This window comes from Mesocricetus auratus, unplaced genomic scaffold (genome assembly GCF_017639785.1).
Source record: "Mesocricetus auratus isolate SY011 unplaced genomic scaffold, BCM_Maur_2.0 Super-Scaffold_100004, whole genome shotgun sequence".
Taxonomy (NCBI): Eukaryota; Metazoa; Chordata; class Mammalia; order Rodentia; family Cricetidae; genus Mesocricetus; species Mesocricetus auratus.
The window spans coordinates 92,566,424-92,592,171 of NW_024429189.1; the positions used below are offsets into that span (position 1 = coordinate 92,566,424).

The following is a 25,748-nucleotide window of genomic DNA, read 5'->3' on the forward strand; positions in this document are numbered from 1 at the left end:
TTTCACAGAATAAAATATTCAAGAAAGGAAAACAGCCTTATTAGGAGTGAGAGGAGAGCAGCTGGAAGGTGATACAATGGTCCAGACCGGAGACAGGGAGAATCTGAAGGCTGGAGAATGAAAGGGAGGGAAAGGGCGGCTCTGTCTTGTCATGTTTCAGGGACATCTGTATTGTTAGAGTGTCACATACAGGTCGAGGGTGATGGGAGCAAAAGCTTGAAGGCCAGAGGAGGAAGCCTTATTCCGAAGCTGACAGTGCTGACTCCTGCAGCACTCAGTACATGTGGGTACTGTTACCCTGCGTGTACAAAATGGCAATATGTAAACTATTCACAAATGCCACATGGAATGCAGTTTTCCACAGACTGTGTGGCTTTTCTTGAAGAGGATGTATACTTCATTGGTGGTTTTGCTTTTTAAAAGCAGGTAGTTAAGTATTTTTTTCTCCTTAAATGTAAAATGCTAATTTAATTTAGTCTTTGCAGCATGGGAATGGGGTACTAATGTGACTGAAAACAGCAGTCTATTTTGTGTGGCTTTCACCATTTCGTAAATTTCACATTTATGAAAAATATTATTACTAGGAAAATAAATTTGCAACCACAGTCCAACTTCAATGGGGATTATATAGTGTTTTTCCATTATATGCTTTAGTGGTGCAGAGTCGATGCCTCAGAATAGGGAATCATGACTTTGCTGCATGAGAAACACGGGGCCTGGGGAGGACACTGAAGCAGTTTGCAGCATCTGCCTCTGAGCTTCTGCTCTTGGTAACAAGCAACTGGATAGCCCGTTAGAGCCTTCCACGTTGCAGACAACTCAGCCAGTGGCACATAGCTTCCCGGCCTCTCACCCACACAGGGGAAAGTATTTGGGGGTCTGAGAGTCCCAGAAAGATTAATTGTACACTCATAAGATAAAGATTACTACTTCTCTTAGACCAGCATATTAATTTATTTTGTTGTAATTATCCTGAGATTAAGGCTTCATCTAGGCTAAGGATGATTTCCACAATATTTACTACCTTTTACCTTATCCAGGAAAACATCAGTTTGCATTCTCTGTGTCTCTTGTGCTATATGCAGTTTTCTAATAGGGGACATGAAAAACCCACCACACTGAGAAGGACCAGTTTTCCCTTGTATGGCCTCAGACCCATGCCCAGGACTGCAGTCAATTCTGAAAATGCTATTCAGGAGTAGAGGAACAATGGTAGAACACTTGCCTAATGTGTATGAGGCCCTGGGTTCAACCCCCAGTACTGTATGATAACGAGAGAAAAGATGCACCCATCAGAGTGTCATAAGGATGAGAAGGAGGCTTGAAGTTGAGTCATGTGAGAGAAGCTGCCGTGGCATTCCTTCTGCCAGAGGCAGACAGTAGGTGCTTCTAAGCACCTGAGACCTTGCCCACCTCTGTGGGATCTCTGTTGTCACTGTGGATGCCATCGAGGGTCTTGCCTGAGTGTCAGATTCCACTCTTAGGCTCAGTTGAAACCTGCACATAAGCAAAGGTACTAGGCTCCTCTCCTTGCTGGACTGGAGTCATGCTGGGATTTTTTGACTGTCTAGCACAGGTTATCTGACAAAGTATTTGCAGAGCAGTATCCAGACAGGCTCCTATGGAATGGTAGACAGTGCTTCTCACTGTCTGCCCTGCCTCGTGATCACTGACTGCCATGTTGTACCCAGACAGTATCCTGTGGAATGACGTTAACACTGCATTGTGACCACTGCTCTCTGCTTTACTCACGTTCTAGTAGAGAGTAGGCTATGCAGATAATCCTAAAGATTTTGTGAGCTCACTGATATCTTCATACTGCCCAGACACTTTGAGGCAATGTTAAACCCTCTGAAGACAATAAAGATGGGAGGATCGGGATTTGATGCCTCTCTTCTGGTTCTTTTGTGGTTAATTCTAAGGCACACCTATGGAGTTCTATAATCCACCAAGGGACCGGGCTCCAGCTACTAACATTTTCTTTATTGATGGTTCTCTTTTTCTCGCTCACTGTCCTTACCCTGACTCAAGAGAGCTGTCTCTAACCTAGACTCTGCCTTCAGGTTTACCTAGACCAGGATGCCCACATAAGTTGGTGCCTTCTGTCAGCTGTGAAGAGTGACTTAGCTGTTTTGCCGTTATTATTCTCATTTCATGATTCTTTTCCTCCAGTAGACTCACTTCTTGGGAGTAAAGAGCCTTTCCCTTTCTTTCTGATGGCTCTTCAGTTTTAGAGCTGACATAGTGGATCTATAACAGTGTTCAGGACATAAGACATGAGTTCTGTCTTCACATATTTGAAGGGCTCCATGGTGTTCATGTGTGTCTGGGAATCACAGCTCACCAAAGTTGGAGGAGGACAGAACATTAATCAATACAGAGCTAACAGTGTACCTAGGGGTGGTGAAATTTAGTTGTAAGAGTTATAGTAGCCTATTCTGCCATGATGAACCACTCAAGGAGGAAGGAGGCTTGCCTGCTCCCCCTGCCCCCATCATGCATTTCAGATGCAGAGAGTTTTATGGGACAGGGGTTACACACAAGCCCTTGTAAAGAGTGGGAAGACAGGTACCAACTCCTGACATTTCCTTATTTTTGAATCGATAGGAGATGTCTATGGTTCCACTGCTCCCTACCATCTAATGAGCATGTAGACTGCCTCACTGGTGATAGGTAGGATGATGTTTTCTCATCTTCAGCCAATGGCTAGTGTGCAGGAAGCAGGTTCAGAACAGACAGACAACTTAATTTTTCCAAAAGAAGGAAGAGATCCTGATTCTTGTGTAAAAATTTCTCAATTCAAATATACTGTGTAGGTGAAGAAATCATTACCATGGCTGGTCACAGCCCATGGGTTGATTTTTAGTCTGTGGATTGAGTTCTTCAGAGGATGTTAACACCGCAGATGTGGGGGTGGCTTCCTGGAGAGACTTCTCCAACCTGTAGTCCAGGGTGTCCATCGCTCTCAGGGTGGTTCAGATTGTTCTGTCCTTACATCAGGGAAGCTCTGGTTCATGCTCCTCCTTAAGTGTGTCCCTGTGCTGGTCTCCTTCCCCAGGCTACACACTCAGGTGTTTAAAAGATTTTTGTATTTATCTAATTTATTTCTTTACTTTTGTCTTTTGAGATAGGGATTCTCTGTAGCTTTGGAGCCTGTCCTGGAACTCATTCTGTATACCAGGCAGGCCACAAATTCACAGAGATTCACCAGTCTCTGTCTCCTGAGTGCTGAGGTGAAAGGTGTGTGTCACCACTGCCCACTTCCCAACCTTCTTGTATTTATTTTTAAAGAGTGGTGTGTGTGTGTGTGTGTGTGTGTGTGTGTGTGAGAGAGAGAGAGAGAGAGAGAGAGAGAGAGAGAGAGAGAGAGAGAGAGAGAGAGAGAGAGAGAGAGAGAGAGAGAGAGAGAGAGAGAGAGGAGTGCTGCCTGTGGAAGCCAGAAGATTGCATTGGATCCCCTGGAACTGGAGTTCTTCTGGAAGAGCAGTAAGGGCTTCTATCCACTGAGCAAATTCTCCCGTACCCCCAATCTGCTTCTTTTAAAGGCAGAAAGTAGGCTGTGTGCCTTTGCTACAAAGATTACTCAAAAAAGAAAAGAAAGCTTACTCAAATTATCTGTTTTTTAAAACATCATTTGTTTTAGCAATTTCACATTTATGAAACCAAGTATGACACAAGCCACTATCAGTCACCTGTGATTATGGGTATCAGGGCTCATGTTGGAGACTAGAGTTGACTGGAGTTAACTGCTTGTCTCTACACAGCATATCCACAAATTCCTCTAAATCACCGATAATGTTATTGGTGGATCTTCTCCATGTTTGCTACTGTAACTGTCCCACACTGTTTATTTAGCCTATTTCTAATTGCAGTTCTATGAAAAGGACAAGTAGAGAACCATTTGGCCAGCACTTACCATGTACTAAGTCCTAGTCTACCTGGAGTGACATGTTGAAAAATGAAAAATGAAAAAGGAGAGCTGGTGTTCTGGTTGAAGGAAGTGTGTAAATCTGTCACAACAAAATGGTAAAAATTGGGTAGTGATAAGCATTGAGAAGAAAGCAGAATGAAGAGCATGTTCTTGTAGGGAAGTGACCAATCCATATCTGAACTGAAGGGAAGTTGTCCTTAAAGCTATGATGATACCTGAGTCCAAATGACAAGAAGGGACCACAGTATGAAGATCACAGGGAACACCTCATCAGGACAAGGAAACAGACAAGGCCAGTGTTCTAGGAAAACAGAGGATGAGGGATGGAGTTAGAAGGTAGTCTCAGAGCTAGAAAACAACTTATTGTACAAATGAAAGTTCTTCAATAACCAAATACTCATTTGTGGTTCACTTACCATCAGTTGGTGCTGGAATTTCAGGACTGGATTTCATAACTGAGATAACAGTGTTCAAGACCAACGTGGTTACCACACTTGGAAGCCTTGGTTTCTCCTGGGTAAGAGAATCAATGAGTGGTGCAGGAACCATATGGAGTGTCATAGCTTGAAGGTATGGGCACAGTAAGAAACAGCTCCCTTCATCCTTTAAGGTGATGCCCCTCTTCAGGGTTACAAGACTGAACACATGGGCATCTGTTTCTAAAGCTAACTGACCCAGCATTTTAGATGCTCCTCACTGTTCTGTACAACAGGCTTGATGCACATATGACAAGTTAGAACTTGGACTTCAGAGGGCATTTGTGACACTCAGCCGACAGACAGAGCTGCTCCCTCTAGGAGTGGTCTCTGAGTCTGCTGGAGTCTTGGGCTTGATCATTATGAGTGAAAAAAGATACCCCTCTGCCCCTCTCCTCCCCCTTGATGTTCTCAGCTGCTGATGCTGAGGTGCAGAAGCTGTGACAGTCTCTCCCCCACCTTCAGAGTGCCCTTCTAGAGACACTCCCACTAAGAGGACTTGCTGCTAACACAGCCAGGACCATGAGGGTGTGGTAGTGTGGAGCATGCTCTGAGTATTTCTTCTCATAGCAGAAGCAGAAGTTTTAAGAGTTTAATAAAGAAAACCTCTCTGAATATTTTATGTTAAGAGCCTTCACTCAAGGAAAGTGTCTAATGCTAAAGGAGCATGTTCTTGGACAGGAGAATTAAAATAAACTCTCCAGAGTGGACCATGTTGAATTTTCTTAAGGACGTAGCCATGAGATGTTGAGGCTCTAGAAGGTCAACGGCACTGCAGAAGACTTAGAGTGACTGAGTACTCTAAGTGTTTCTATTCCTGGAGAATTTCATATAAGAATTTTGATCTTATCCACCTCTTTCATCTTCAGCTCCTCAGTGCTCCTAGTCAAGTTATCCATTTAACTTTGTGTCCCCCCTCTTTTTATATAACCTGCCAACTGCAATTAGTGCTGCCCGTATGCACACGGGTTTAAGGGTAACCTACCAGAGGGCATACCCAGGCTTAGAGATGGAGAGTCAGCTTTCTTCTGGGATGGTGGGCTTTCAGTTTGTTTGTAAACCAACTGAAATTTAAGTGGGAACACCCGGGAAAACTGAACCATGGGCTGGATACACAAGACCGTAGAGAATCCAGGGTTATTGTGTTAGGTTGATAATAAGGGTGCGCCCTTATTTTATAGAGGGTCATACTTAAGTAGGTAAGGAAAAATATATGCCATGAATAATCTGTCTAAAATGCTTCATCAGGATAGCAGTTGACACAGAAAAGGAAGGTGTCAATAAGGAAGGTGGTGGCCTGTGCTGCTCTATTCTCCACTGTTCTGTCTGTGTGGTACTGTTCTACTGATACTTAATGAATGTTTTCACACAACAGCATGGTGCAGGGATCTGTCACCCAGTCAGCATTGCAGTGTGTTCTCAGAGGGTGTGGCTTCATAGGACATGATAGTGATTCTGCGACTATGGGAGGTGACATTGTTCAAAAGTAAAATTGAAACATATGGAACTCTAAAGTTATTAGTTTGAAGATTTTGTTTCAACCTCAAATTTTATGTTTTATTTTTCATTTTTAAAATTTCTGAGTTTTCATTTTTAAAATTTCTCCCCTCCGTTTCCTCCCCTCAAACCCTCTCAAATACCCCTCCTTGCTCTTTTTCAAATCCATGGCCTCTTTCCCATTATTTGTTGTTACGTGTGCGCATGTGTACATGTGTGTGTGTGTGTGTGTGTGTGTGTATGTGTGTGTGTGTACTTCTAAATGCATAATACAACCTGCTAGGATTCTAATCTCATTTTAAAAAGCAATTAACATTAAAGTACAGTTGTCAAAGTCATTTTTGTTCCTTCCATGACACATTCTACAGCCTGTATTATATTAAGCATGTGCAAAGGAAGCAATTGAGACCCATCTTCAAAACACCTGTGTTGCTTCCTTTTCTGTGACTGGCTTAAAACACCATGGCCAAAAGCAGCTTACAGAAGGGAGTGAGTGTATTTTGGCTTATGGTTCTAGACAGCCATAATGACTGATTACCCTTTATCTGTACAGGAAGCAAAGGAGCAGCAGGAAGTGGGCAAGGTAGTAAATCCCCAAAGCCTGCCCCTGTGATGGTCTTCCTTCCTGCATCAGAGTTCCAAAAGAATTTTATAACTTCTCCAAATAGCATCACAACTGGAGACTAAGATTTCTATTATATGAGCCTACGTGGGAACATTTCTCTTTCAAACCATGCCACAAGTCAACCGTCTTTTTTTTTTCTTTTCTGAATGGCTGCCAACATCCCCTGTACTGTTTCTTCAGTTGGTGCAGTTTTTTTTTTCTTTTTTTTGGTTTTACGAGACAGGGTTTCTCTGTATTGTTTTGGAGGTTGTCGGTCCAGCCCGGCCTTGAGCTCACAGAGATCCGCCTGCCTCTGCCTCCCAAGTGCTGGGATTAAAGGTGTATGCCACCACCCCCCGGCTTAGTTGGTGCAGTTTTGAGGAGGGTATCTGCCAGTATTTTGGGTTGGTAAAGCTCCCTCCGCTCTTGGGACATTTTGACATCCCTGTCTTAGAATAAATTCTCCCATTTCAGTGGAACTGACTATGGACACAGCAAACTGACAGCACAGTGTGGGTGACTCACATGACCTGGCTACCAATGGAACAAAACATGTTTTGTGTCTCCCCACCTACATTTAACCAGTGGCTTCTCTTTAGTTTTCATATTTTTCAACCACACTTGGTGTCAGCAGCTACAGATTTAATAACAAAGGGGACCCTGCTGGCTGCCTCTTTCCTCTGTCTCAACACTCAGTTGTCAGTAGTGGCTCCTGTTCCTTCTCTGCTTAACCAAAATAGCGATCCCAGATGGAAGTATTTTGATTTTTGAACTGGAGTTAAAAGAAAAGTCCCAATTTTATCATAATTAACCTTAAACACCTAACAGACTCTACCATGGAAGGCGATGTTGAGGTGATAGGGAGTGAGCATTGCTTTTGGTGTGCATGGAGCTAAGAGACTAAATGTCTCTCTCAGGACCCTGCACAACCTTTGCCGAGCTTGGAGAAATACCATGATGGAAAGTACATAAGCCTCAGATGAGCTTGGGCTGCAAGCATGGTACAAATTCAGGCAAGAAATTATTTCCAGCTGAGCCCCTCATGGCCTCAAGGATGATGTGAAATGTAATTCGAGCCTTCAGAATGAGGTAAAGTTTTGAGAGAGAGAGAGAGAGAGAGAGAGAGAGAGAGAGAGAGAGAGAGAGAGAGAGAGAGAGAGAGAGAGAGAGAGAGAGAGAGGTCAAGAAGCCATTTCTGTGTGGGACGAATGAGTCTATCCAAAAGCAAAGACTGTTAGAGCAACTACAGATGGAGCAGTTTGGCTGAAGGAAGAGGTCCTGATGGGATCAGGTGTGGACTGTGGTAAACACTGGGGAAATGGCTGTGGATTGAGGCAGTAACTGACATGAGCAGGGTTTTGTTGGGGGAGCTTAGCTTGTCAGTGTTGACTCACACAGTTGCAGGACGGAGTGACCACGACACATAACACAACAGAGTCAAGGAGTGCTCACTCTCTTTCCTCCCATTTTTTGCTGATTTTCTCCCATCCTTTGGCAAGACAGCAAGGAACCCCTGGTGTGATCGCTACAGGTCAGCCTGTGGGGACAGAATGAGGAACTAAGAGCACAGACACAAGTGGCAGTCATTATAAAAGCCTCCTCACCACAGTGGGGGTAGCCTACAGGGGCACTGGAAGGTCATGCAGAGAGGAAGTCTCAGGTGCTTTATCAGAGGGCAAAGCCAGAGAGAGGATCCTGAGAAGTAAATCTCAATCTTATTTCAGAGCCCAGGAAACAAAGCCCAGCAGAGGTAGCAAATTGGTCACAGCTGGTTGTTACAACTGATGCACTGTCACCTTCTCACTTCCATCCCTGGACCTTCTCTAGTGGCCAGAGGGCATCCGTGAATTTCCTTGTCCTGCCTGAGACCCACCACACTATCTTCTACATTATTCAGCATGCCTCGTGGTCTCAGTTGGTACCTTGGCAATGAGCCAAACATGATGCAGACATTGTGGTTGGATAGGGTGTGTCGCTGCAGTTAACAGTCATTGAGGACTTTGTGGAATCCAGAGCTGTTTCAAGAGGATAATAGGTTTACCCTTGAGATGCGTCCTAGAGATAAGCACTGTTGACATGTGATTTCTGTAGACTACCATGTGCATATGTGTGTGTATGTGTGCACGTGTGTGCTTCAGTTAGTACTAGTTACACATAGGCTATTGTGTTGTCATTTCCTTCAATGCTGAGTAATTTCCTGTATGGCAATTTCCTTATCCAAGAATTTGAGTTTTTAATAGCCATGATACTTTTTAATGGATGTCATATTTATTTTTTGAAAAAGTCCTGTTATTAGCCATTTGGATTGTTTATGTTTTGCTTATGATTAATGATACTGTAACATATAACTGCATATTAAGTGTAAATAAAATTATATGCATGTATAAGTAGTGTGCTTATATATTTCTCTAGAGTACATTTCCATTGTTAATTCCTTGATAGCTCCATACATGAATACAATGAATTTTCATCATTTTCATCCCCACCTCTCTCTCCCAATCTCTCCCACTGATACGCATCTTCCCATCAAGTCCACTTTTGGGTACATTTCTGTAAGCATAATTACTGGTGTACATATTTTCAGGAGACTTTTGGTGGGGCACACTGGGAAGAGTCGTGCAGCATCCTTGGCTGGTTGGTCTGCCATATAGGCAGATCACCGCACCTGCTAAGTCTCTGCACCCACAGGGGCTCTGTTAAGCAGCAGTGGTTCTGCTCATCTCCCTTCCCCATGCGGCTGCAAATGTCATGAGGTGTTGTGCCTTTAAGGCGGTTGACATGTAGGACATGCTCAATACTGCTGCCTCTCCCTTGCCATGGCAAGGTTTGGTGTGTGTATGTATGTGATCAGTATTCAGGGAGAAGTAAAACTGATTTCCCAGTAGATGGTTTTTAGCAAGGACCAACTCCATGAAATAGAGACGGACTAAAATCTCAGGTACTGACAGTGAAGACAGTAATAGAAGCCCTTACAACGGTGTATTAGGTAGGTAGGTAGGTAAGTAGGTAGGTAGGTAGGTAGGTGTGGTGGCTCAGACCTGTTTAATCCCAGCACTCTGAAGGTTGAGGCAGGAGAATCTTGAGTCAGCTAGCCTTAGCTACATCACACACACACACACACACACACACACACACACACACACACACACACCCTTCTTTCTTGGTACTGTGTAGTCCTATAATCCTTTGTTATCTCTTTCCCCATGTCCTTCCTTCCTCAGAGCTCACCTTCAAGCTCTACCAGCGGGCAAAGCATGTGTACAGCGAGGCTGCGCGTGTGCTGCAATTTAAGCAGGTGTGTGAAGAAGCGCCTGACAATGCGGTCCAACTGCTGGGAGAGCTGATGAACCAGAGCCACAGAAGCTGCCGGGACATGTATGAGTGCAGCTGCCCTGAGCTGGACCAGCTGGTGGACATCTGCCGGTGAGCTGAGAGGGCTCTGTGGGGGCCAAAGCATGGCATCAGGGAATGCAGTTTCACTAACAAAAAGCCATATTCTCATAATTTAGAGGAATCCTTTCCATATGAGGGGCTCCAGTCCCCATGATAGAGCCCCCAAGTTCTCTCTGCATGTCTTCAGGGTGGTTTGAGACCTTTATGGGGCTTGAAAGTCACTGTGGAGCCAGTTCCATTATTAGGTAACTAGACCTCACAGGAATTTCATGAACCCCTAGGAACCTAATGGAGTTCTGTCCAGAAGGGAGAGTCAGAAAAGGTCTTGAACTTGAGAGTTCCACTGAGGGAGGTAGTCTGGGAGAATCACTAGGAAAGCCCCATCTCCTGGGCTGCCATATTTATTTTGGGCAGTCAGGGGAAATAAAGACCAAAGGGAGGCCATTTCAGTAAACTTGGCTGGGACAGAAGTGTGAAGAGAGAGTCTCCTTCATGAAACCTCCAGACTTCACTGCTGTAATTGTGTAAGAATGGGAATAATAGAGTGCTCTTACCAGGGAGGTCCCACACTGTCCTTGGAGAACGAAAGGGAAATTGGAGGGGAATCAGGTGACTTGTGTTAGCTCATTCTGACAGGATGACACAGCTCTGCACGCAGCTAGCAAAGGAAATGTAATTAGTCACTTGGCGCCTGTGGCTTGCCAGGCTCATGCCACACCCAGCCAGAGTGTTCAAACCAAGCAGCTCCAGTGGATCACATATGGCATGTGGAACCCGCCTGTCCTGTCCAGAGCCTGCACACGGCATGACTGAGGCACTTCCGTTGACGCAGCCTTTGCTCACTATTGCCAAAACCCCTTTCAGAGCTCATTTTATTTCAAATGCTCTTTTACAAAAAGTATCCAGGGCCCAGTAAATGGAAGAGACAAATGCTTTTCAGTCTTTGACATAAGAGGAAGTGGAATGATTTATGCAGAAATGAGGAGTAAGTGTCTTTACTAGGAAGCAGGTAGGAAGTTTGAATCCTCCCAGAAACAGTATGGAGGAGATCTGCCAGTCTCCTGGAATTCCCCAGTGTGCTTTCTTCTCCCAGGATGGTCACCAGCACTGGCTTGCATTTCTGTGGGCAAAGGAGCCAATGAGAATTATGAAATAATTTGGTTGCTTGTGATAAATGTTGTGGGCAGAAGCTGGAAGGGATAGTGACTGCTGGGGTTGAAGGGCAGTCTTCACACACAGGTGTTGGAGGTGGCTTCTGTAGGAGAGCGACACTTGAGTAGAGACTTGAGTAGAGACTTGAAGGATCAACAAGCAGACAGGTTGTTATGGATGAGGTGCATCAGGGAAGGAAGGAGAGGGCAACAGGTGAAGTCAAAGAGGTCATGGACATGCCCACACTACATGGCCCCCATTAGCTGTGGGAAGAATTCACACTACATGGACACTGTTCACTGTGGGAGGGATTCACACTACATGGACACTGTTCACTGTGGGAGGGATTCACACTACATGGGCACTGTTCATTGTGGGAAGGATTCACACTACATGAACCCCATTAGCTGTTGGAAGAATTCACGCTACATGGACACTGTTCATTGTGGGAGGGATTCCAGAAGGGAGAGTGTGACAACAGATGTAATACGTGATCCAGTGCCAGATACTCTTAGAGGAAGGTTCTAGACCATTGCTGTGTGGGAGAAAGGAATCAAGAGGACTGCTGATTTTCTTGAGTGAGAAAATGCTTTTTGTCTAAAATTAGGTTTTTTGGGGGGGCAGCTAATTTTCATAACTCTAGGTCAGAATTACCTCATAGTGCCATGGGCATCATAGAAAGAAGAACAGAAGAAATGGATCTAGAAAGCCATCAGGCTGGGAGTGAACTGAGCAGCTTCCCACAGAGTGTTAGCTGGTGGGGGAGTCTGGTCTCATGCCCACTGCACTCCTCCCTGCGGGTTGTGCTGAGATAGATTACACTCAGCTCTGGACCATTTTAGTGCTTTCTTTCCTTTCTCTGAAGCTCTCCAGTGAAAAGCTTGTTGCCATGGTTTCCATCATTTGAACTTGGAGCAAAGCCTGGTGGAGCAGGGTGGTGGCATGCGGTAGGAGGTGGGTTGGACAGTAGGAGGCTGAGGCTGAATTCTGCTTCTTCTCATCTAGAATGCTGACTCTGGATGACCACCTGTCTTGTGATGTCCAGTGACCGTCTCTGATGGAACCCTTTGTGATTCTAGTGAGAGATTTTGAGTGTGTCTTACATGAGTTTGGAAATATACCTTCTATTTAATTACAAATTTTGTTTGGGAAAACTCTTTAAAATATTGTGTGTGTGTGTGTGTGTGTGTGTGTGTGTGTGTGTGTGTGTGTGTGTATACACTGCATGAGGTCAGTTGCCCTCAGAGACCAGAAGAGTGTGTCAAGTTATCAGCTGCCAGACACAGGTGCTGGGAGCTGAACCTGGGTCCTCTGGAGAACAGCTGAACATCCCTTCATCTCTTAGAAAGCACTTAATGGTGATGAAAGTGTTTCTGACTAGACTCTACATCTGCTGCATTAGTTTTCCAAGTAAAATATTAGCTGTCTAGATTAAGGAGCTTTGTCGACTTTTATATGCTGGTGCTCAGGTTTGAAGTCAGGGCCTCCTGGGTACTAAGCAAGTTTCTACCACACTCTACCACCACCACCCCAGCCCCAAAGGGCTGTTTTTGTTTGTAAGGTTTATTGCTGTATACCAATCTCCTTTTCCTTTTATCGCTTCTTTTTGAGATGGTGTCAGGGTTGGCCTTGAATTCTTGATTGTTCTTTCAGCCTTCCAGGTGCTAGGATTACGGATGTGTGCCACCAAGTCTGGGCTCAGATGAATTTTGGCTTATTCCATAACCATATCCTTCTGTTTTCCATATTGAGAGGTTATCTTCTAGAATAATGAAATTTTGGCCTGAGTAGTTGGGTCCGCAGGCGTCTTATATAGTGACTATTTTCTTTGCCGTTATGTAACCGTATGTCACGTGCAACCGTCCTAGTTGTTAGTGCCAGATCCTCATGTCAGGGCCCTGGGAGGATAGTCACAGGGCAGTGGGCACCACTGCCACTGCCAGCTTCCTTACTCAAAGTCATTCTGAATCTCACACAGTGATCTCACACAGAAGCCAAGGCGCTGTCTTTATACTAGTGTTTGGAGTGTGATAATGTAGGAAATGGGTGCTGAAGACTGCTAGAGATACTAGGAATAAGGTAAAGGATGAAAACACCTAAAGCAAACCAAACCTGGGGAAGACAGGGAAGCAGAAGAGCAGTGAGCATGAGCATGGGAGATCAGAAGAACAGTGGAGATTATCAAAGCCCTCGAACCCTGCCAAAGCGGGCACCCTGCCATTGTCCCCTGACACAGAGATGCTGCAAGTGCTGGAAGGGCCCTGGGAATTCCTGGCACAGCCCAAGACTGCCCTGTCACAGAGAAAAGGCAACACCAAGAGACTGGCAGCCTGAGCTGCCGGTCTTTGGGAGACTAGATGAGGGAGTAGGAAGGGGAAATGGCTTCAGGGAGTACTGCCATTGCCATTTTTGCTCCTCTACCCTCACCCTTGGCTATATTGTAGCACTTTAAAATGTCTGTGTGCTTGAGAAAACTTTTTGGAAATTATTTTCATGAAAAGATATGTAGTTGAGTTGAGGGAATAACCATAGACGACACCCACACACACACAGTGGAGGTTTGTGTGACCTGAGGTAGACTGCATTTCCAAGGTGGTCCTCAGTAGTCAGTCAGTAGGACAGCATCAAGAACACATTCATGACCTCAGTGGAGCAGAGGGACAAAGTAGGGACAGTACTGATGTTTGTTCTTTCTTTTCTTTTCTTTTCTTTTTACTACTCATCAAGAGAACAATCCGTTTAGAACACAGAGGAAGGACCCAGAGCTGAGTGCGAGTGCCTGTGGGACTAAGGCATGGAAACTGCTGGGAGGTCAAGGCCAGTTGTAGCTTCTTAAGAGCTCCTGTCTAGCCAGGGGCTGCAGGGTGACACCCATCAAAAAGGAGAAAGGAAATACCAGAAGGAAATTACACTTATGTAGTTAGGTTTTTTAAAAATTAAATTAATGTTAGAATCTTAATTAGATGAGATGAAATAATGAAGGAAGAAGGCAATCTTTGCCCATTTATAAAATGTCTATTTTAAATGAATGAACCGTAAATTTAAATTTTAAAGTAAGATTTCCTGAGGAACACAGAACAGTTTTGAAGCCAAGTCAGTTACATGTGGGATGGCTAATTTGTTATTAGTTCCTTAACTTTACTTAAGAAAAAAAAGCCTAATGCTTTTTGTTTCTCTTTGGTCACTTGTTGAAATTAGAAAGGATTCCTCACTATATTATTGCTGTTCTTGCCCAAGATATTAAAGAAGACAAATGGCAGGTTTTCGGGATGAGAATGCATGCAGACATGCCTTTGCTTGACTCTGCTCAGCCTCCTGAGCCCCTCCTCACCAGTCACAGCCATGTGTGGTCTTCACTGAGCCACATGCTGGCCTGCATGCCCTGCCACGGAGAAGCTAGAGTACCACTCTACCTGTGTGTGTGTGTGGGGGGGCGCTCACGTGTCTTTGGTCAAATGTCTTTCACTTCCAGAGTGTTATGAATTATTCTCTGAGGCAAGCAGCAGCCATCTTGGGGCATTCAGCTGTGACAGCTTGCAAGATCATTTCAGTTGGACTTGCAACTGTTTACACCCCTCCATGGAGGGTCACAACCCCTCCCCTGAGTGTTCAGTCCTAATTGTACTTGGCCCCAGGAGGGGCTAAAGGCCTGGGAAGAGTAGAGGAGGGTGGCTCTCCACGCAGCAAAGGGGAAGCTCTCATCCGTGCTGGGGGAAAGGTTTTCTAGGTGCAGGCTTTGGGGGAACACTTGAACACACACATCCCGGGAAGTAATCTCTTAACCTGTGCCATATAAAGAAGTCCAATAAACTCACTGATTGCCTCCCAACAGGTGAACACAGGAGAAAACATACCTGTTTGTTGTTGGGAGCTTAGGAAGAGGGTGGATGCTGCTTAATTTCCCCCTGGGAAGGAATTTTAGGAACAATGCTATACTACACTCTATTTGCTCAAACAAAAGCCCCCCCCCCCCCCGCTTCTCTTTGGTGCCCCACATTCTGAAACACAATGTTTTCTCATTCTTTCCTCCCTCAGCAGCATGGAAAGGCTGAAAATGCTGTTTGTAGTCTAACTATAAAAACTTGTAGAAATTGTGCTGGAGGGTTTATTTTCCTGATATTTTTGCAGTTCCCAAAAAAGAGAAACTGGAACTCTTTGCACATTGCTTGTATTTATCCAACATAACATCTGTATTTAAACCATTAGTCCAGCTGCATGGATTAAAACCTGCCAAACACCTCGAGCTGTGCTTGTCCTGGGCAGAGATGGGTATGAACTGTCTACATCCCGGCTTCCCCAAGCAATCCACACCCATTTGTACAAAACACAGATATTTGAAAATGAATTGAGATGCAAGGCATAATTTGCAGTTTTCTCTTTCTAGTTTGTAGCAGTTGGGTCTTTCTGTCCCCTGTCACTTGTTGCCTTGTGCCTTACATCCCAGCCAAAATTGTGTGATCAGTCAGATTCGTTGAAAGCAGAGTATTAGGGCAGACTGGCTGTAAGAGGCCGGCCGTCAGGTGTGGGTTTTCTACCAGCCCTTTGCTGTGCCATGGTGTTTTGACAATCCTTTTTATGCCTCCCCAGCATCATCACAATGACATGTATGAGATTTTAGGGAAGGAGATATAGTTTTAGTTTCTCACTGTTTTCTGAGAACTTCAAATGTAAGAAGGTTTTGACTTGTCTATATTTCCTTCTTAATTTAACACCTTTGTTAGTGTCCCAACTTTAGACTTTCCTTGTAGTTTCAGAGACATATGCAACAGGCACATTAAGAATCAGTGGAAAACACTGAAGTTAAGAATTATGCACACCCCCCATGTGTGTGTTTTGCGTGTGTGTGTGTGTGTGTGTGTGTGTGTGTGTGTGTGTGTGTGCGTGTGTGTAGCTGCACAAGGCAGGCTGCTGACTGCTAACTACTGACACAGCAACTTCTAGTTTGTGAACACATGCTGTTGATTGTGGACAGAAGACTATGTATTTATTTAATATAACATTTATTTTTCCTTTTTTAATTTAATTTTTTCATATGGCATATTTTGATCACATTATTTCCTTTCTCCCAACTCTTCACAGACCTCCCCACATCATCTCCCACTCAATGTCTGGCTTTTTCTGTCTAAAAAACAGAAAAGAAGATGAAAGTCTGATGATTCTGCAGCTTGGGCTGATGCAGTGTAGTTCATTCTCTTCTGCAGCAGGCAGAGTGGCCACAGAGCAGTTTGAACATTCGGCAGCAAATCAATTTGCTTAGAGGTCTCCTCTTAGCCTCTGCTCAGTGTGAATTGACAGATGGTTTGGGAAAATGGGTTGGATCTCTTGCAGCTAGATCAGAAGCGGCACTGCTTTGAAATCATTTCTTTTTAATGTTTTTAAGACAGGCTTTCACTTTGTTTTCCTGTCCTGAAACAGGCTGGATGCAAGCTTTCTGTAGTCAGCTATCCCCGCCTCCCATGTGTGTACTGCCACTCTGCTCAAACTGTTCGAAACAGAAGTGTATGGAAATATGCCTAGGAGGCCCCTGCAGGATGGTTAAAGACCTGGTGCATTGTGCATAGAGTGTCAAGTGGGCCCACTGTCATCTAGACCAGGCTGTGGTTGCCTTTAAGGATCTTTCTGAGATGCTTCAAAGAGTCTCCCATTTCTCCCAGCTTCTTCAGCTATGATAGTGCTTGATGCGGCCACTTATGACTAAATTTCTCCTTTCAACCAAGAAACTACTAACAAGCCCTTTTCTAGCTTCTAGAGTCTCATGAGTAAAGTGACTTTTCAGCCTGATGATAGGAGTTTGGGCCTAATTCAGCTAGGAGGCTGCTATTTGAGGGTCATCAGAAGACTGGTAATCTTTTATGTTTGATAAGCACTGTTTTCACATTTAAGGAAACATATCTGAATGCAATTACTGGAGGGCATCACTGAGGGAAAAGCGAGTAGCTGACATGTAGTAACCCTGATTTCCTGAGGAGGGGTAATGTTCTATTCGTTCTATTGATGTTTTCCAGGAAGTAGAGGGGAATTGGGCTAAATTAATTATGAAGTTTTAAATCTATTACTAATTTGGAGTAAGTTTCATGAGGAAAAATTTATTGGGAATATGTTTGGATGGTATCTACAACAATTTCCGACTATATGGTGGTTTATAGGGTTTTCCTCTCACTGAGCATCTCACTGTCGGCAAAGCTGGGTCCACTTGTTAGCTCAGTCCTAGAAAGTGCAGGGAAGATGAAGTGACCTCTAGAACCACCATCTCTGTGGAAAGGTTTGCATAGTTTTCTAATAGTCATTAAGCAAGCAACCAACCAACCTAGCGTTTACTAACAGGTTCTCTGTTAATTTATGAAGAATAAACCTAGGCTGTCAGTTCTGGGGAACTGGTTTCCCCCCTCACTGTGGTGCTGGGTACTGAACCCAGATCTCATACATGTTAGGCAAGCGTTGTACCACTGAGCTACATGCCCATCCCTTAGCACTACAGTCTGAATTCAATATGTGAAATGAATAACCTTATGAACACAACTGAGAGATGGAGATGGTTCTGTCAGTAACGTGCTTGCTGTGCGATCCTGAGGAGCCAGGTTGGGATCCTCAGCACCTACATAAAAAGGCAGTCATAGGAACAAACACCTCAGTCTTCGCATTGTTAACGAAGTGGAAGCAGAAGAACCTCTGGGGCTTGTTGGCCTTGAGGAATCAATGAGCTTCAGAGTCAGTGAGAGACGGTGCATTCAAAAATAAAGTGGAGAACCATGAGGGAGGTACCAGATGTTGACCTCTGGCCACCAGATGCTCGTATACTTGTACATGTGCACACACAGGACTGTGTACATATGCATGCCTCCCCTATCTCAACAACAAAACAGAATGCATCTGAAACTTAAGGAGGATATTATGCCATACATACTGATTTTAATTTACCCTCTTCTGAGGTGATGTTTTGATTCCTCCTGGCACTCATGTCTCCTGCCCACCTTCTTTTTCCTTCCCTTCCTGATTAACTGGAGATTTGTTACACAAGTTTTCAAGCAGCTATTATACGGCTATATGGGATGGAGCCTACAGTGGGTGGTTCCAGACCTATACAGTGAGCACTGTTATTAGTTTACTTTCGATACCAAGGAGTAGCTTTAGATATCACTAAAACGTTTCTCAGTCCTGAGAACTGAAAAAAATTGTAAATTATATTCAATTTAGATTTCTTGTGAGTGTGTGTGTGTGTGTGCGTGTGTGGATGCACATTTGTATATGTGTACCTATGTGTAAAGGCCAAAGGTTGACTTTATCCATAGCTTTCCACCTTGTATGTTTTTAAAATGATGTTTTCCCATGTTATTTTTTGCCAGAATCTCTCCTGAACTTGAGCTTCAGGAACCCGCCTGCCTGTATGTCTTCTAGCCAGTGCTGAATGGGTTACATATGTGGGCTATTGGGGCCAGTGCTGAATGGGTTACATATGTGGGCTATTGGGTCCAGTGCTGAATGGGTTACATATGTGGGCTATTGGGTCCAAGTTTTATGTGTCTGCTTGAGCGGCAGACACTGTCATCTTCTGAAACACATGTATTTCTTAAGGCTTGAAATCCCTGATCTCCCCATACTCTCTTCATAGAACCTGGGAAGGGCCTGTGTTCTGGAACAGGTAAACCGCTCTTGTCTTTGTTTATAGGTGATAATGTGTCTTTCTTCTCATTGTTTTAGGAAGTTTGGGGCCAAAGGTTCACGGCTTACTGGAGCAGGATGGGGAGGCTGCACAGTGTCTATAGTGCCTGCTGACGTGCTGCCCAGCTTCCTCACGAACGTGCGTGAAGCTTTTTACCAGAGGAACAGCTCCAGCTTGGCTCTGCAGAAGCATAGCTTGTTTGCTACCAAGCCTGGTGGTGGGGCCTTGGTTTTCCTTGAGGCCTAAGCAATGTAAAACATCTCAGGGAAACTATTTGGGGCATTTAGGAGCTGGCAAGACGTCATGTGCCACAGTAAATCAGTACCTTTTCCGTTTTGTTATGAGGAACGGTTGCTATTATCAAGATGCATTTCCAAAAAAAAAAAAAAAAAAAAAAACAAGTGAAAGCTATGCCTCATAATGACTACTTTTCTCTCTTAAATGTGCTTTTTGTGAATCAGAGCCAAGGGTACACTTAGGTGTATGACTGAGATTTATTGATTTGAAGATTTTAAAGATGAATAGCAAAACGTACTTTTAGTTGAACACTGCTACAATTAAACTGATGCAGCTGAACTTTATGTGTTGTTCTTGAATGGTGGTCACTGGTGGCTTTCCTTAACCATCTTCCACATAGTTGACGTCTTCTGACATGGCAGTGGATGAGGATGATGATGACTGCAGTGACTGCAACGACTGTGGTGACTCTGAGGATGGTGATGATGGCCCTCTAAATTCCTCCTTGAGTTTCGCCTCAATACGCTAGGAACATAGTACATGGTTAAGGGTTTGTAAATATTCCTAGACATACACAGTATACTTGAAAGTGGGATTCCTATGTCTCTGAAGATGGAAAGATCACTTTTGGGGGGAGGGCCCAAAAGATAGATTTCAGAAGAAAATTTGAATTGACTTTCTTTCACATGACCACTTCTCTTTCTAATCCAGGAGACATGCCTATTGTGACAGCCCCACCCATATCTCCCACCCCTCTTCTGAATGCCTGGCAAGGCTTGTGTCCCTGGTCCAGTGTAGGGCAGATGTGAGGTATGTAGGTGTGGGTGAGTATGCGGAAGCCTAGAGTGTGATAGACACTGACAGTGGTGGAGTAAGGACTTAGGACACTTATCAAGAGCAGGCAGAAGTGTCTGGTCATGTGGTGACATATGCCAGTGGCAGACTCGCAGAAGCCCTTTCTAAGTTACATTGTAGAGTGCTTAGACCAAAGTGGGCTTGCTGAAATATTCCTGTGACAGAGACAGCAGTTGTATTGTGGTTGGACAGTTTTTGTTTCATATGGTTGTGTTGGCTCATTAACCAGCATTCAGTGACTGGGTTTTATCAGCTGCCTGTTTCTAAAAGATCTAGGCAGGTTGTGGAATGTCTTAAAGAACAAGTCTCTAGGAAACCAAGATCCACCCTAAAACCAACTCCTGACACAGTTCCCTTTAAATACCTGGACAACCTTGTATCTAATTTGTTGAAAGAATTTTAAGTTCTCTTAAGCACAGTAATCTAAGAACTGAATTTGTTTATAATGCTGCATTTTTAATTACCTGTATCCTTACAAATAATTATTTAAAAAACAAATCATGTGGGACTGCTGTTAGTTCATTTAATGGTTTTCACCATGGAATTCCTTGTTAGGAAAATGAGGAAAATGTTCAGTAATTCTAATCAGTGTGCACACCTCCAAGGAACACAGTCATTCTGAGAGTTCAGTGTGGTAATATATTGTTTATGATTTATTAAAGCTTGCCTGAAGATTAGAGAAGCAAAGCAGCCAGCCACTAGCTGTTACCTCTACCTCAGACTGAAGGGAAATGCCTCAGTATGCTCCTGAGTTCACTGTTCCTCAGATTCACTCAGACTGTAATGCTGTCCTCAACATGGTTAGAGACTACTCTCAGAATGCAGTCCAAGACACTGGGCTCCTGTCTTTTGGATACCTTGCTAGGGCTGGGATTAAAGGCTTGAGTTCTATTACTCTTTTAGCCTGTTTCAATCTCATGTAGTCCTGGGTGACCTTGAACTGAGAGATCCATCTGTCTTTGTTTCCTGAGTCCTAGGATTAAAGGTGTTTGCCTGGATTCTATGGCTAACTAGTATGGCTGCTTTGCTATTTTGATCTCCAGTGGCTTTAATAAATCATAAATAATATATCACCACAGTTCAGTGTACATACCTCCATGGGGACAGTTTCTGAGTATTCAGTATGTACACTTCTCTAGGGGACAGAGTCATTCTCGGTGCTTTGTCTTTGGGGAGGCACAGAGTTCACTGAAACTATTCTGCTCTGATTTGGCTTCCTGTCTGTTAAAAACTGCTTTGAGCCTACCTTCAGAAACTGGTGTTCTGGAAGTTGTGAGGTATATACAGCTCTTCCTTGAAGAATTGGAATAGAGCCATGGCTTATAGAGAAATGGACTTTGAGCATGACACTAAAGGATGGCTACAATTTGAAAACTAGTGTAGGCAGTATAGACCAGCGAAACACGAGTATAGCCTGCAGACTCAGGGTGTGTGGAAGACTCTGGCCTTAAAATGCATTGAAGAGTCATGTTAGCTGCACTGGCTGGACCAGGCAGCATTCAGATCAGGAAAAGAGGCCACATCTGGTTTGCAAATGTATTTAGTTTGTCTCATTAGCATTTGAAAATGTGGGCTCTAAGTCTGGAGATTTTGTACAAGAGTCTGGATTACTGATGAGAGATTGATAGATTGATTTATGCAGGCAACAGTGAAGGAGGCTGAGGTAGCAGCTGTAGTGTCAGGATGAGCTGGTTTCCACAGCTCCTTGCAGGGTCTGCCCTTTCCTATACAAGTACACTGCTGTTCTCTTACATATGTTAAATGCTCATGGCACCATTCAGTAGTAGGACATCCATCAAGAGAGATAGGAATAAGGAAAAATGCGTAAAAACAACAAAAACAAAAGCATCGATCCTGTGTGTCTAGCAGAAACACTCGAGGGCTTCATGACTTCTCGCACCTCTCTGATAGGGACCCTACTCGTCCCAGTTTTGGTATTGGACCCATAGCTAATGGGATTGCTCTGGCGTCTGGACTGCAGAGGGTAGACATTTCATGCTGGAATCCTCCATCTCTGGTCTCAGGTAGTTCAGTCTGCTAGGTTCCTGAATACTATCATCTACATGTTTTTGTTCTTTGGAAAACAAGATCCTCCAGCCAAAACAGAACTGCTCAGAAGGTTTGAAGGAGCAGAAAAGAAAGGGCCCAGGGAAACAACAGGACCTCTCCATCCCTTTCTTTTCTCCTCACACTTGATCCTTGTCAAGTCTCCCTTTCATTTGGGTGAGTTGAGGGCAGGGGGCATTCTTTTCACGTAGCTGACAGCATCATGTAGCTTTGTTGAATTATTAATACAAAAATACTCCAAGCACCAATTGCACTTTATGGGGTCTTAGTTACAGAAACTGTCCTCGGGACTGTTTTAGAAGCAAGGGATGAGGGCAGTGGGCATGAGGTTATCACCGTACTTTAGAATGAATTGTCTCCCCTTTGTAGTGAACAGTCAATGATAAGAATGTGTTGTTTCTGCCACTGCAGCTTGGGTGTGACCATGCATTGCTTATGAAACATTATGAGATCTGGAGGCAAGAGGCTGTGGAGAGAACCCTCAATTATTTCCAGGAGGGAAACATACCAGTTTATGTAGAAAATTCTCAAACTCGGTGCTGACTTCTTGGATGCTTTTGGAAGCCTTTGCTTGGAGCCTAATGGAACAAAGAAAACCATTTGAGCAACGAACTGTTCATATGCATGTCCCAGCCAGTATTTGCAAAGACTGCACGTGCTGTGCTCTTACTGGCCATTTATATGTGTTATGCAGCTACCTCATTACAACTGCAGTGAGCAGGGATAACTTTTATCCTTTTTATCAATGAGGAAACAGGCTCAGATAGGCAATGTTGCTGTCACTACCTCCTCCACAGATGGCTAGAAAGCAGATGATTTTAATCCAAACATTTACTCGAGGCCTTAGTTCCTACCACCTTGTGACTGTCACCCCAGTGGAAGAGCATCCCCTTTGGTTACACACATCACATAGTTTTACCCTAACCCTCCGCTGCCTGGATCTTATGGGGGCTTACATGATGGGAAGTTGAGATGGCCAAGGCACATTTGTGCAAGGGTGTGTACTTGGCCAAGCTCCTTGAGAAAGGATCCCAGGGATCTTCCAGGGTTCTAGTCAGTGAATACTTGAGAAATACTACAATTGATGCAGCAGGCAGCAGGAGTTCCCAATTCCCGATGCCCTTTCTCTTGGGCACCCCTTGAGTTGTGTGTTAATCTTAGACTCAGTTGTACTTCATTTTGTTAAAATCTACTCTACCCATCTATGCATCCTGATCTTATTGGGATATAGGTCACATAACCTAAAATTTACATTTGACAACATGGTTATTCAAGAGTTGTATATATTCACAAAGTTTTGTGACTACCCTAACTATCTTACCCACGCTTTCTGATTGTGTGCCCTCTTTGTGATTCTCGGTCAGCATGACTATCTGTGGAGGGTGATATGGTAAGCCTGTTCCTATAACTGGTGCATGGATTGTCTATCCACAGAGCATTTCCACCTCCCCTTTCTCCTGTGTGACATGTGTCTCTTTGAATGCAGATTCAGATCTGCCTTCCCATGTTTGCACATAATCTGCCCCTGCTGGCTCTGTTTTGAGTCCCTGGGAATCTGATGTCCTAATTTAGGGGATTGCAAATAGGGATGGTAGCTGATAGGGCTTGTTGTGTTTTGTTTTGTTTTGTGGTGAGGGGTAAGATAAGATTTTTAAAGCAGTGTTGGGTTGGACTTTCTCTGGTGAGAGGAAATACAGAACATTTACAGAGACTGGCCAAACTCCAGTCTCTCGAGGGGGCTTAAAGGACTGTGTCATCTCAGTGGAGGAAGTCAGTCCACCTCAACCCTTTGTACTTACCATTTTATACCTCAATTTATATAAAAAAATCAGCCAAATTATCCCTCCTCCACTGGGGAAACATGCTTGCATATGTGTAGGAGCAGTGGGGACAGAAGTGACATAAGACTGCCGTCCCAGAGGCCAGCAGAAGGCTGTTTGCTAGTTTTCTTTCCCAGGCAGGGCGTACTTATAGGCTAAGTCCTATGGCCAAAGTAAAAGCAGATAATCATAATGTTTAGCAATGGATTAAGTTGGCAGAAGGTGATTTTTTTTTTTTTTTTAGAAAAAGGGAGTTAGTAGGTTGTTTTAGGTCCGTGGTTCTCAACCCCTGGGTCACAAACCCAGGTCACAAACCCCAGGTTGCCTAAGATGATTGAAAAATAAAGACGTTTACATTATGATTCATAACAGTAGCAACATTATAGTTATGAAGCAGCAATGAAAATAATTTTATGGTCGGTGGTCACCACAACATAAGGAACTGTATTAAAGGGTTGTGGCATTAGGAAGGTTGAGAACCAGTCTATTATAGACTGTTACGTGGGATTTAACTCTTTGTAGATATTTAATATATATTTATACAACAAACCCACTGTGGTTTCCTGTGAATTTGTTTGTCAGTTAAAAGTGACTTAAGAACTACAAAGTTGAGTGTGAGACAAACCGGTCAAGCTCCTTGTCAATTTTTTCCTGTTTCTCTTTCAGGAACCTGATATCTTCTTTGATTCGTTGCTTTGCTCTGGAGAATATAAATTAAAACTCTTTCAACATTTAAAAATAAAACAGCCTATCCTACATGGGGAGGAATATAGCAGTAAGCCCTTTGTTCCTGAGGGACTGACTGGGGTGCTAAACCCTCCCCACATTCCCTTTTAGAAACATGTGCCAGCATCTTGAGCAGCACTGGCTGCCTGACACCTGGTGTGACCTGAGACAACACCTCACTGCTTCTATCAGGGCTTACTAGCACCTTTCCCCACTATGGGGGGGTGGGGGATGGGGACACAGGGAGAGGAGCACAGACTGTTTTGCATGCTGGGTAGGACCACACTGACTGCTCCTTTATTTCCCTGCCCCCGAGTAGCACTGAATTCCCAAGGCTGGGTCTGGTCCTTCCTTCTCCCAAAGCCAACAGTCTTTAGACAGTTACCTTGACATCATGAAGTGGATTATGCCAGATTTTTCTTGTAAAAATTCATGGGAATTCTTGCATAGCCATTCCTAACTCTCTAGCACATAAAAGTGTCATGACTGCTCAGGAGTAATCACTTAGATCCAGCACAAGCAGAAAATGTTCTCTGAGAAAACATTTTCCGAGAGTCCGTCCTGTCTTGGTCTCTTCCATACCACCCAGCTGCCACCCTGGTTCCAGACGCTGTTTCCATGGTACACAACCTTCTTGCTTTCCAAGTCCCTCTTTGTGAAGGGCGATGCTCCAGTCTCTATGGCTTGGTGGTCCCTGTGCTGGGATATACCCCAGAGGAAGGTTTCCTACCCATCTAGTCCTGATAGCTGTCAGGCTCCATTATGACACAGACATTTGACATGAGAAAAGAATCTGGGAATCCAGAAGATGTTATACAAGAAACCTCCTCACCAGTAGAGATCAAGTTCAGGCAATCTCTACTATCACTTCTGGTTACTAAAACATGGTATTTTAAAGCCATAGTGCTGCTCCAACTTACCTCCTAAAATCCTTTTGATTCTTTGCAAATTTTTTTTTGGCCTCCTTGATGATCTCACAGTATGTTGGAGCAGGTGGTGTGCTGGGTTTACAGTCAAGGAATGATTTCCAATTAGTAATGTTTGGGAAAGGTAAATGGGCCCCTTCTCAGGGAAACTGCAGGGATCACCTGGCCTGGGTTTCCTTTCTTAAGGCTAAGTGTGAATGGGAATGCCATGTCTGTTGTGATGGGCAGCTGAGAGTACAGACCATTTTTCAACTCCTTTAAGCTCGTTTCCCTAGGTATTGCAATTGAATAGTTTTATCAGTCCTGTTTGTGTGTGTGTTCTAAAATCAGAAATTTGTTAAGTTTTTAGTAAGCATTAAAATTCCACCCCAACTAGCTAAGTACTGAGCCAAAGCTGCTGGAAT

At 44.0% G+C, this 25,748-nt stretch overlaps 2 protein-coding genes across 8 annotated transcripts in view; one reads left to right on the forward strand and one right to left on the reverse strand.

Moving 5' to 3' along the window:
* Positions 1-24,615, forward strand: part of Galk2 (galactokinase 2) — a 117,736-nt gene extending 93,121 nt beyond the window's left edge. For 5 of the 7 annotated variants that reach the window (XM_013112386.3, XM_013112387.3, XM_005068566.4 and 2 more), the window contains exons 9-10: positions 9,730-9,931; positions 18,752-19,289. In XM_013112386.3, the coding sequence (XP_012967840.1) occupies positions 9,730-9,931; positions 18,752-18,959 (410 nt within the window). In that variant the 3' untranslated portion in view covers positions 18,960-19,289. Of the gene's footprint in view, positions 1-9,729; positions 9,932-12,058; positions 12,193-18,751; positions 19,290-24,358 lie in introns of those variants that run through there. The other 2 variants (XM_021226302.2, XM_040746217.1) reach the window with 2 other exon arrangements.
* The window catches only part of Fam227b (family with sequence similarity 227 member B), a 170,221-nt gene continuing 163,804 nt past the window's right edge, over positions 19,332-25,748 (reverse strand). The window contains exons 14-17 of the mRNA XM_040746215.1: positions 25,339-25,416; positions 24,318-24,392; positions 22,381-22,450; positions 19,332-19,475 (exon numbers count right to left, since the gene is read on the reverse strand). Coding sequence (XP_040602149.1) covers positions 19,332-19,475; positions 22,381-22,450; positions 24,318-24,392; positions 25,339-25,416 — 367 coding nt within the window. The remainder of the gene's footprint in view (positions 19,476-22,380; positions 22,451-24,317; positions 24,393-25,338; positions 25,417-25,748) is intronic.